At 40.0% G+C, this 12,836-nt stretch overlaps 1 protein-coding gene across 24 annotated transcripts in view; it reads right to left on the minus strand.

The window, feature by feature from the left end:
• LOC146763161 (ubiquitin-associated protein 2-like) overlaps positions 1-12,836 on the minus strand; it is a 229,312-nt gene that overhangs the window by 151,280 nt on the left and 65,196 nt on the right. For all 24 annotated transcript variants that reach the window (XM_085571445.1, XM_085571455.1, XM_085571456.1 and 21 more), the window contains 3 exons: positions 12,067-12,119; positions 2,875-2,942; positions 954-1,152 (listed from right to left, as the gene is read on the minus strand). In XM_085571445.1, coding sequence (XP_085427571.1) covers positions 954-1,152; positions 2,875-2,942; positions 12,067-12,119 — 320 coding nt within the window. The remainder of the gene's footprint in view (positions 1-953; positions 1,153-2,874; positions 2,943-12,066; positions 12,120-12,836) is intronic.

Raw genomic sequence — 12,836 nt, forward strand, 5'->3', positions numbered from 1 at the left:
CCTCATATTATAAGAAGTCCCTAGCTTTTAAGGGGGAAAGAGTGGAGTATTTAATAAATAATTTGAACATAACCATAGGGTCAATGCCTACAGCTGCTATTTGGCAGTAACCAAAACCTCTTCAGTCCTAAATTACTAATAAATCACAGAATTGTTAGGGTTGGAAGGGACCTCTGGAGATCATCCAGTCCAACTCCCTGCCAAGGTAGGGTCACCCAGATCAGATGACATAGAAGCAGATCCAGGTAGGTTTTGAACATCTTCAGAGAGGGAGACTCTACATCCTCCCTGGGCAGCTGTTGTAGTGCTTTGCCACCCTCAGTGTAAAGAAGTTCTTCCTCATGTTGAGGTGTCACTTCTTGTGCTTTAGTTTATGACCAATAAAAAAATCAGCAGTTGGAGCATATGACCAGACCCTCTCTGGTTATCACTGATATAACTTCATCACTAACTATGACAATACTGATTTACTTTAATCCATGCATCTTAAAATAGCATGCATTTACTAATAGTTGCATTTATTCTGTGAAAATCAGTTTAAGTTCCCAATTTCAAGCCCTCACTATTGACTCAGAAATAATCAGGTTTCCACAAAAAGCAGTCAGATATGTGTTTGCAAATAACACATCAAAGTTTTCTGGCATAGAACTCCTCATTATAAAGAAGTAATTTCATCCTAAATCAGCATGCAGTAAATACATCCGCTCTCTACTCAAAAAATAATACAAGTACTTCATGTGAACTGAGAAACAACTACTTAGCAAAACCAGAAAAAAAGTAAATTTTATTTTGTGTTTGTGAATGGAAGGAATGAAATTAAGAATTCCTTCAACATTTGCAACCTGAATTTTATAAATACCAAACCATCTCATTAAATGGCCAGTACTGGAAAAGTTACTTAACCTGAAATATTTACTCATTAGGAATATTTAGAAAGCATAAGATATTTTTACCAGACTTTGAGGAGAATAAGAATTTACAGCACTGGAGCTGCCAGTTCCTGATGCCATCTGGGTGCTGTGCTGAGAATTTGTGAAGACTAGGGCTTGGCCAAAGGTCTGTTGCTGGGGAGCCTCAAATGAGTTGCCTTCTGCCTCTTGGGTAAGGGTCACAGGCTTTTCGGGCTTTTGAAGCAGTGTTACCAAATCAATGCTGTAAGACAAAGCAAAGTTTGGCTGGAATAAACACAATGATTAGACTGTGATGAAACTGAAGAAAGCACGAATACTAAAGCTGCCATACCAGCAACAGAATTATTCTGCTAGCTGAAACTTACCACTACAGCTAGAATATAAATTCTTTGCTCTCATTTAAAACATTATCAAATGTATATCATCATGTATCACATAAATAACCTATATGATTAATATAACCAAGCAACTGGAGACAAGTAATAAAAGATACATTGTGTTTAAGCCAATCCCTCCTGCCAACTTTTTATATATAGTGATAATTCACATTCTCTGTATATCACAAAGAGCAAGGGATCAAAGTCCTACCTCTGTATTGGGTAGGTATACAGACAGTAAAGAATTAAGTCACATGCAGCAATTGAGTATGTGATGGTATGGAAGTCACAAGAGCAGTGGAAATACAAGCTATGTTTCTCAGATAGTAGGCACGTATCCAAAACTACTTTACCATATATACCTGAGCAGGATGAGAAATGTGAATATTTTACATTTAACATGGCCTACTAACACCTACACGTTAACACAGATTTATCCAAAGAAAGGCAAAGCATTCAGAAAATACATCTACTCAAAAAATTCTGACAAGTTTATCCTAAATATACCACAGGCTTGGGCTGAAGAGCTGCTTCCAGCACTTTGATTAGCACAGATTTTTTAATGTCCAATCCTTTCTTATGGCAAATAAAAAACCAAACAAACAACCAAAATAAAAAAACCACAAACCACAAAAAAATACACCAGAATTTGAGCTGATGAACTAAAATATTTTCTAACATAAATTGAGGGACATCCACTGGAAGAATATTTGCATTAAAACAACAAACGTGAGCATATCACAGAATAGTTAGGTTTCAAAGGGACCTGTGGAGATCATCTAGTCCAACCTTCCTGCCATATCACCTTTAAGAAGGAAAGGAATGGAATATACACTGTAAGCCAACTGACACCATGCCTCCTCCAGGTCACACCCATACTATAATGAAAATTTTGTTGCAGTCTGAAGTATAGCAGTACAGCTGTATCAGGATGTTTGGGACCATTAGGCCATCTAGTTTTCAGATGTCATGATATCCAACTACAGAACTGTTCATCATACAACCTTAACCTGTTCCCTGAGGCTAATGCAAGCAGCTGATTCCACATAATTAGCCAGGAATTTGGCGAAGACAAAGACAAGCAAAGGTAGCAACTGCCATATTTTTCATTCTCTAGCTGAACTCTATATCATTAGTTAAGGCAAGTAATTGTGATGGCAAGGTAATTTTCCTGGTAAGCAATGCAAGCTTTTCTGTCAAGATATCTGTCAAAGCATTAAATTCTCAACATTTTCTATATCCACAAGGGCAGGGTTTTCATTTTCTGGACAGCAAAGCCAGAGCTTCCTTTTCAACAACAGCAGCACAATTTTCTTACCAGCTATTTTTGTTCCTGCCAGTAAGCAGTCTTTGTGCAGAAGTCAATATTATGTTCATGGATTTGCTAAGTTTGGCTTCACTTCTGTAGTCAATAATAGGTAACACAGGAACCCACAAAAGCAAGACTTTCACAATTTTGAAACTAGCTTGACCAATCTCTGGTCAAGGCTGCCCTGTGTTTTAGTCAACATTTTATATGTGCAAGCTAGCATTGCTTCAACAAGCAGAAAGTTTTTAAGGTATAGGGAAACTATGGAAGATCTTACCTTTGCCTAGGAGTCACATGATTCTCAGCTGGAACAGAGGAAGCAATGAAGACTTTTGTTTCAGTAAGCTGAAAAAAGTGTGTAGGGGGGAGAGTTATTTTAATCATACACATGCTCACACCAGTACTGTGACATCTTCAGAAATTCCATCTTGGTCACACACTTTTATGTTAAAAGTAAAGTCAAACTATCATTACAACCAGTTATGCTGCAGCTCTGCTTAAAAAGACAAAAACATGTAGTCGAACTTCAGCACAGTCTTCTCCACAGAATAAAGTACCAATTTAATTAAAGTGTTAGGAAATTTGAACTACTGAACACTGAATGGTATACTAATGTAACTACATCAGTTTGGGAAATAGTTTAATTAAAAACTATACCAGTAGAAAGTAATTAATGTGACAGCTGGTATATCATCAGTGTGCAGATATAATTTAGGACTCCATAGAGCAGCTCTGATAAATCTCATTGCAGAAGTCTAACACATTGCACTGTTCTCATTCATTTCATGTATCGCTGTTTTACATTTCAGCCCACATAATCAGTGGAAGCAAGTTTGCACTCAGGTATGTACAGTGAACTAGCATTCATGGTTCCCTCTTGGCACTTCTAGAGTGGCAAAACTATCTTAAACAGATTGCTCTTCAAGCATGAGTTTGAAAACAAGAAAGGGAGAACTGTGCAATTGCTTATACTAGTATAACAAGTCAAACCAGCCACAGCAGAAAACTACTGCTTCCACCATGCTGTTACAATAAAAATAGATACTTGCACAGGTAGCTGAGGAGGGGGAGCTGGTTGGTTGGCATTTGGGGGAGAAAGGGGGTGATTTTGGTTTGTAGGGGAGTTTATTGTTTTTTGTTTGGGATTTTTTTAATATCTTTTCTTTTTAGAAAAATAGTAGTTAAACAACTGCAACTTCCTATGGCTAATTCATTTCTATTGACAGGAATATTTGCAAACCAGAATAAGTGTTAAACCAGTACAGGTTTGATTTAACAAGGCAGAAATATGACTGTATAATGGTTAGATTTTAAATTAAATTTGCACAAAATCACCCTTAACTACTTTGGTGTAGCTCTGTATTTAGATTAAACAATAAGTGACCTATTCAAACATGCACAAAGAATACCTTTAGAATGTGACATTTGAATGTAGCTCTTCCAGGAAATTATGCATTTTTAATTGCTAGCAGCCCAGTTTAAAGGACATCACAGATATGAAGTAATATCATCTGCCATCCCACAGGCAGCTCTACTGAAAGCACATATGTCCCTGTACATGGTCATCTGGGATTTGTCTATGAAACATTTGATTTAAGTAGGATGCGGAAGGTCTGGCTGGGAGCAAATCACTTACTACTCAGAGGCAAAGTTCAAATGTTTCATGTGCTCTCCCCTAGCACTACACTGGGTTATGAAAAAATTGGTACCACCACAATTCCTCCCTTCATTTCCTTCCCCTCCTGCTAATACAACATATTTTAATACCATCTTTCTTGAACACAACTCTGTCCTGAGTATAATGCTGCCAGCCTGCAACTCTATGTACTGACCAAAACAAAGAAGGTTCAGCTCAAGCATATTTCCAATTTAAAAGGCTGTTTCTCTATTGCTCAGCTCTTTCCCCACCATATGTGTTATTTTATAACAATGCATACTGTACTTTTGTTGGTGTCATGAGACTCCTGCATTATATGGCACAAGGAGGTCAGCTAATGGCACAAGCAGCAGCTTATGGTTTCCAATCTCTTGGTTAAATAGCAAATTCTTTGTAACATCAAAAGTTTCTTATGCTCACAATACCCAGGATAAGACAAACCATGGCCAAAACACTGATGAATCCTGAAAACTAAGCAAATTGAAGAGCCTGAGGATGTTTGTGACAATGTAAAAGTATGCTTGACGTGAGAAAGGAAACGTTCTTTTCAAGTGAACCAGCATGCAAAATAGACACCTCCAGCTACCAGCTTGGCTACATTGAAGTCTACACTACACCCGGCAGCAAACTCACTGCCACAAGCTCCAAACACCTAATTCAAAAGTCTGCTGGGATTACAGCATTTGTCCAAACACGTACTTTGTGCAGCAGCAGCTGAAAAGCTTTATTACACAGATGTATTTAGTATTTCTTAGAAGTAATATCAGCTCGCTCCTAACAAAGTTATTTACGTTCACTGTACACTACACTCATAAATCTTTCACTGAGGCTCTGGCATTTTCCCAGGACTGAATGAACAGTTGTGAACCATTCGCAAGCAGCAGCCCCACAAAGGTATTTCCTCCATCTGCAGTGAAATGTCTGTGCTTTTAATCTCCTGCTTCTATGATAAAAATCATTCTCCAATCACCAGACATAGAATATATTTAACAACTAAGCTATCAGGTCCTATGGACAGTTGATAAGTGAGGACCACAAGAAAATATACTCTGGCATACTCATAAAAACTCAACAGCAACAAATCAGAAATAACAAAATCTTATTAGTGTTTTGACATGATGCACTGAAGTTAAAGAAATTAAAACAAGTTCTTGTGCTGCTTCCTGGTAAAGGAAACACTCCAACTAATTTTTTTTAAAGTGTTGCCATTGTTTCAAATAAAAATTAAAATTACCAATATTATATACAAAATGTTTGCCTTCAACTACTTTCCAGCAATTAGTATGTATTCTATTTCTTCCCTTCTGATAGTTTCTGTAATTAAACTTAATTTTATTTAGCCAGAAGTATATAATCACAATTTTAAGAGGAAAACCCAGAGCCATCTATAGTACCTCAGTATTTGTCTGGTCCTTCATTGTCCATACAACCTTCAATTTTCACGGCAAAGAGTTTCCTCTATTTAATAGCATACTGACAACATACTAGTGGCAGCAGCTTTCTGGCCACAGAGAGCAACACACAACTTTCCCAGGCATTGCCCTGGGGAAGGCTGTGAGAAGATCAGAGAAAAGAATGATAAACAATTCTTATCTTCACTTGCTGCACCTGTTTTAGTGAACATGTGAAATGTGTTATGGAGATTTGTTTACCAATGGGAGGTTTCTTAATTGGCACATGGTGATGGTGTTTAGATTGAAGGACCAATTGGGTCCACCTGTATTGTGACTGTCTGTAAGGGCAATGGGTTTCTTAATAAGTATAGTATAATAAAGTGATAGATCAGCCTTCTGAGAATCATGGAGTCAATGCTAATTATTACCTGGCTGGGGGCCTGCGATGACATATACTTACTCAATACTCACTACTAAAGATAATTACCAGTCCTTTCTAGTAATTAAATCACAGAAATCAAACTGTTCTCAGGTCAAACAACATGAAATGTCACTCACCTGCACCTAACTTGTACTTAACTAGGGAACACCACATTTAAACAAAAATATTCTAAAAAAAAGCACCTAGTCTTTACCTGCAGACAGCAAATTCATCAGCTTCCTTGGTTCTTTCAATCATTAGTCATGCTGCTAGGATTGTTTATAATACATTTAAAGGCATGGATCCATTTTCCAGCCACAGATTCACATTATGCCATTTTCTGCTAGACTAAAACAAGAACCCATTATATATTAATAAAGTAACCTTTTCAGATTCAGTAAATTAAAAATCTCACTCTCAAAAACCAATACTATCAGTAAATATTTTCACCTATTTTCCACATGTTTTGTTTTGTAAAAGCGATGAATAATTTGACGCAGTATTTCAGAATCAAGTTCAGGAGAGTCCACATACTGAAATATAAATCAAAAATGTTTAAGAGACAGGGGAGAGTGCCTAAAGACAAAAAGACTACAATAGGGTTGTTTTTTTTTTTTTTTTCCACAGCAACACCTCTTTAGGAGACCATGCTGAGCTGTTCTTTTTTCATCGTCCACTACAATGCTGAAAATTTTTCAGTTGCTGCTTTCCAGACACCAGCCCTTTGTTCCGGATGTGTGCCTTTATTCCTATAAAATAAATGGGCACTTGGCTATATTAAAGTATTTTTCATTTGCAAACGGGTCAAATATAACAGCGCTTCAGATTTCTGTATGACTGGCTTACTTTTAATGGCCATTCCAAACATTTTTTTTATTTCTAACAAATTTTATTCAGCAGTGAACTTATTACATCCAAATAATTCATAAAGACACTAGATGGCATCTGGCCTGGGACTGGATTACTTTATATCCCTCCTAGAAATGCCCTCCTGCAAAAGATTTATTGGCTAAAATTTTCATGGCAGCTTTCAATCCATGTAATGTGTTTCATGATAGCATGTAATTATATGTTCTGGTTTGAAAACAAAACCAGTGAGAGACTCCAAGTCAGAAATACAATTTATTAGGAAACGTGAATAAGAAAATAAAATACATGCAATAATACAAAAGAAAAACCACTGACAGAGTCAGAATACAACCTGACACCCTTTTTGGTCAGGGTGTTGGTAGCCGTCCAAATTGGAATGGCTGCAATCCTCCTGGAAATCCAGTGGAAAAGCCTGAGTCTGGTGTCCCAAAAACCTAGATTATATCCAGTTAGGCATGCTTGGCTCCTCCCTCTGGGCGGAGCATTTCACAATGGGATGCTGTAACTTTTATCAGTCATGTAGTGACATTTAATAGCCCATTATCAGTAGATGTCCCCCTGGAGGGAGAATTGGTTGTGGAACAGATAAGGAAAACTGCTCACTTAACAGAAGACGACTCCCATACAGATGGCAAATGGAATACATCTTGTCTTGCAATCTGGGACATTATCCACCCCTTATGCTATTTCCATCTGCATCACAATGAAACCTTACACATAGTTCTCACTTAAGACTAGGTTTCCCCATACTTCTGCATTACCCACAGAGTGTAACCAGGTCCTTCAACAAAAACAATCCCATAAATGGGTTTGTTTTTGCCTGAGGTGGGATTAATCCAGTCTTTCCTAAAATATCTTTCATGTGTACCACAGGGACTTTATCTCCATCCACTGTGTGTAAGAGTTCTGACTGAGCAGGACCAGCTCAACTGATAGACCCTTGGGTGTTGACCAGCCAGGTGGCTTTTGCTAAGTTCAATTCCCAATTCCTGAAGGTTCCCCCACCAAGTGCCTTCAGGGTAGTTTAAAGTAGTCCATTGCATCGTTCAACTTTCCAGGCAGCTGGTGCATGATAGGGGATATGATATATCCACTCAATGCCATGTTCTCTGGCCCAGGTGTTTTTAAGGTCGTTCTTGAAATGGGTTCCGTTGTCCGACTCAATTCTCTGAGGGGTGCCATGTCTCCACAGGACTTGCTTTTCTAGACCCAAAATGGTGTTCAAGGCAGTAGCATGAGGTACAGGGTAGGTTTCCAACCATCCTGTGCTTGCTTTCACCATGATCAGTACGTAGCGCTTGCCTTGGTGGGTTTGGGGAAGTGTGATGTAGTCAATTTGCCAGGCTTCCCCATACCTGTACTTCAACCATTGCCCACTGTACCACAGAGGCTTCATCCGTTTGCCCTGTTTGATTGCAGCACAGGTCTCACAGTTGTGAATGACCTGTGAGATGCTGTCCACCCCTCGGTCACGGGCCCATCGGTATGTTGCGTCTCTCCCCTGATGATCAGAGGCATCATGGGCCCAATGAGCTAGGAATAATTCTCCCTTGTGCTGTCAGTCTAGATCCACCTGTGATATTTTCACCTTGGCAGCTCGGTCCACCTGCTCATTGTTGTGATGTACTTTAATAGCCCAACTCTTGGGTGCGGGTGCATCCACATATTGAACCTTCATGCTCAGCGTCTCTACTTGGGTGGCAATGTCCTGCCAAATCTTGATGGCCCAGAAGGGTTTCCCTCTGCTCTGTCAGTTGGCCTTTTTCCAGTGACTTAGCCATCCTCACAGAGCATTAGCTACCATCCATGAGTTGGTGTAGAGATAGAGCCTCGGCCACTTCTCTCGTTCAGCAATATCCAAAACCAGCTGGATGGCTTTAAGCTCTGCAACCTGACTCAATCCACCTTGTCCCTCAGTAGCTTGTGCAACTCGTCGTGTGGGGCTCCATTCTGCAGCTTTCCATTTCCACTTAATGCCTACAATTCGGCAGGAACCATCAGTGAAAAGGGCATATTGTCTTTCAGTCTCCGGTAGCTCATTATATGGTGAAGCTTCCTTTGCACATGCTACTTGCTCCTCTTATTCAGAATATAATCCAAAAGTCTCCCCTTCAGGCCAGTTTTCTATAATTTCCAGAATTCCAGGGTGATTCGGATTTCTAATATGGGTGTACTGGGTGATGAGGGCAATCCATTTACTCCATGTGGTGTCGGTGGCATGATGTGTGGAAGGAACCTTTCTTTAAACATGAAACCCCAGCACTGGTAGCTGGGGTGCCAGAAGCAGCTGTGTTTCGGTGCCAATTACTTCTGAGGCAGCTTGAACTCCTTCATACGTGGCCAAGATTTCCTTCTCTGTGGGAGTGTAGTTTGCTTCAGAGCCTTTGTAGCTCCAGCTCCAGAATCCCAGTGGTCGACCCTGAGTCTCCCCAGGCACCTTCTTCCAAAGGCTCCAGGACAAACCATGGTTCCCGGCTGCAGAGTAGAGTACATTCTTGACCTCTGGTCCCATCCTGACTGGGCCAAGGACTACCGCATGAACGATTTCCTGCTTGATCTGAGTGAAGGCTTGTTGCTGTTCAGGGCCCCAGTGGAAATCATTCTTCTTGCGGGTGACCAGGTAGAGAGGGCTCACAATCTGGCTGTACTCGGTAATGTGTATTTTCTAAAAGCCTATGGCACCTAGGAAAGCTTGTGTTTCCCTCTTTTGGTAGGTGGAGACATAGCGGTGAGCTTGTCGATTACTTCTGTCGGGATCTGTCGACATCCATCTTGCCACTTGACTCCTAGAAACTGAATTTCTTGAGCTGGTCCCTTAAATTTACTTTGCTTAATGGCAAAACCAGCTTCTAGCAGAATCTGGATAATCTCACCTTTTTCGGAGACTTCCCTTGCTGTTCTCCCCAATACAATGATGTCATTGATATACTGTAGATGTTCGGGAGCCTAGCTCTTTTCCAGTACAGCCTGGATCAGTCCATGGCAAATGGCGAAATTCTGCTTCTACCCCTGGGGCAGTCGGTTCCAGGTGTACTGCACTCCCTTCCAAGTGAAGGTAAACTAAGGCCTGCATTCCACTGCAAAAGGAATGGAGAAGAAGGCGTTGCAAACATCAATGGTCACGTACCACTTTGCTGCCTTGGACTCCAGCTCGTACTGAAGCTCCAACATGTCTGGCACAGCAGCGCTCAATTGTGGTGTGACCTCATCCAGGCCACAGTAATCCACCGTCAGTCTCCATTCCCCACTGGACTTACACACTGGCCATATAGGGCTGTTGAAAGTTGAACGAGCTTTGCTGACCAGCCCTTGGCTCTCCAGTTTACGAATCATCTCATGGATGGGAACCACAGAGTCTCTGCTGGTACGATATTGCCAATGGTGTACTGTTGTCATGGCAATTGGTACCTGCTGTTCTTCAACTCTCAGAAGTCCCACAGGAGAGGAGTCGTCTGAGAGACCAGGTAAAGTATTCAGTTTTCTGATGTCTTCTGTCTCTACAGCAGCTATCCCGAAAACCCAGTGATGTCCTTTTGGGCCTTTGAAATATCCATTTCTGAGATAGTCTTTGCCAAGGATGCATGGGGCCTCTGGGCCAGTCATGATGGGGGGTTTCTGCCACCCGTTCCCTGTTAAACTCACTTTGGCCTCCAATACAATCAGCTGCTGGGATCTTCCTGTTACCCCAGAAGTAGAAATGGATTCTGCTCCTACATACCTTGATGGCATCAGGGTACATTGGGCACTGGTGTCAACCAAAGCTGTATATTTTTTGCGGGTCAGATGTGCCAGGTCATTGGATCCGCACAGTCCAAGATCCAATTGTCCCTGTCCTCTACCTGGCTAGAGGCAGGGCCCCTCTATTCTTGGTCATGGTACACGTTGCTCTCTTCCTGTAAATAGGTTCCTGAGGTTCCTTCAAGAGGATCAGTCATATCATCATTCCTATATTGTCTGGAATTCTGTGTGTGAGAGACTGGAGCAGCATTGACTCTAGATGAGCTTCTTGTGTTTGGTGTTCTTCTTTACAGTTCACGTACTTGGGCTGCTAAGGAAGAGGTGGGTTTTCCATCCCACTTCCTCATGTCTTCTCCATGCTCCTGAAGAAAAAAACAGAGGTTACCTCGTGGAGTGTATCCTCTCTCCTTGGCTGGGGAATGCCAGCTCTTAATGGCAGAGACTCTTGTTGGTTCTGGTGAGATGTGGTAGACTTCTTCCTTAAGTTCCTTTTTTAGTTTCTGATGTCTCTCTTCAGTCAAGCTCCATTCTTGCTCAGCCAACCTTGTTTCCACAGACGAGACATGGGTACGAAGACAGTGTTTCACAATAGCAGATTTCCTCTGGGTGGCTACTATTCATGACCAAATTGAGAACCATGAAAGAACTGTTTTTCCTCTTGTGGAGAAGGCTCCATAACACTAACAAGAGGAACTTCTCTCCCTAAGTGAACTAAAGAAAAACTATTTTAAATGTAGTAAACTAACTAGAAATTTTAAGTTTTGTTTCTTTACATTATCAGTGGAAAAGGTTATAGGGGGAGGAGAAGTGTTAGGAAAAGTTTGTCTTAATTCTTACTACTTTTTTTTCTTTAAATTACTGTTAATAAAATTTTCTTTATACCCTTTTAAAGTTTTAAGCCTACTTTGCTTTTCTCCTAATCCTATCTCACAAGTAGTGAGCACATTAGTAATTGACCAACACTGAAACATACCACACTCTTTAGTACATTAGACCAGGAAAGCTTAAAATTAGAGAAATCTTAAACTAACAAACCAAAACCACTACATATGGCTTTAAATCCTTAAATAATAGGGGGAAGTATGTGTTTAACACCCACCAGCATTGAGAGGTGCAGAATTATAATTCACAATTAAATAATTTGGGATAAAACTTAAAATTTTATTATCTATGTATTGTTGACCAAGAAAAAAAAAATTCTTGATTCAATTTTATTCTAAAAAAAGCTTATATAAATATATCTTAAACAGGAATTGCAGCAAAAAACACAATAAGAAATATCACTACATGCATACAAAGTATTACTTCAAATATTTAGTTTTTGAAGACAACACAGAAACTCTGAAAAGGGTAAATAATCAATTGGTCTACCTAACAAGGCACACTTACATCTTCATTCCAATCTTCTGCAGTCCATTCTTCTACTGAGTTTTTCCATGCTCCTATTGGAATTAGAGGAAGGAAAGAAAACAGTTACAAGATAAAAGCACAATGTCATATTTCAAACATTCTGCTTTATAAGCAATCCTGTTTTCATTATTTGTGGAACACAAAGCAAGGAGATAGTGGTTGGAAACATGGGAACCTCTAGAAAACTGTTTTGCAGATTTACAGTTTTGGGAAGTGGGTTTGTTTATTTTCTCATTTAATTTCTCATTTCAGGTATTTCTTAGCCACTATGGTACCAGATATAATTTGCATGAATGCATGTCTCTACCCAGTGATTAATTGCAAACATTGGAAGAACTTCCTCCTATGACAGTGAGAGGTTACTCAACCCTCCCATGAGATCTCCCAGTTTCATGCACAAATTCATACAAAGCTTGAACAAAACATGACAACAACATCTCCTCTACCATCCATAATCCTACTGGCAACATACTCAAATTCCAGATGTAAACTACAGCTCTGGAGGCTCCTTTCTAACATCTTAACTCTCTCCTATGAGCAAAATAAGCCAAATACTTTCCCCTGAGAGAGGAATTTTCTTTTAAAACATATAATTGATATTATGACAGCAGAAGAGTCAATAGCTTCCACTGTAGCTGCAAAACACTTTGTCTCGTAACTTGTCACAGAGTTTTTTTTGGCAAACACTGAAGGACAGCACACAGCCCACAGCATCTATCAACGGGAAAACTACAGGAAACAATCCTACA

Source organism: Lonchura striata, chromosome W, assembly GCF_050655825.1.
Source record: "Lonchura striata isolate lonStrDom1 chromosome W, ASM5065582v1, whole genome shotgun sequence".
Lineage (NCBI taxonomy): Eukaryota > Metazoa > Chordata > Aves > Passeriformes > Estrildidae > Lonchura > Lonchura striata.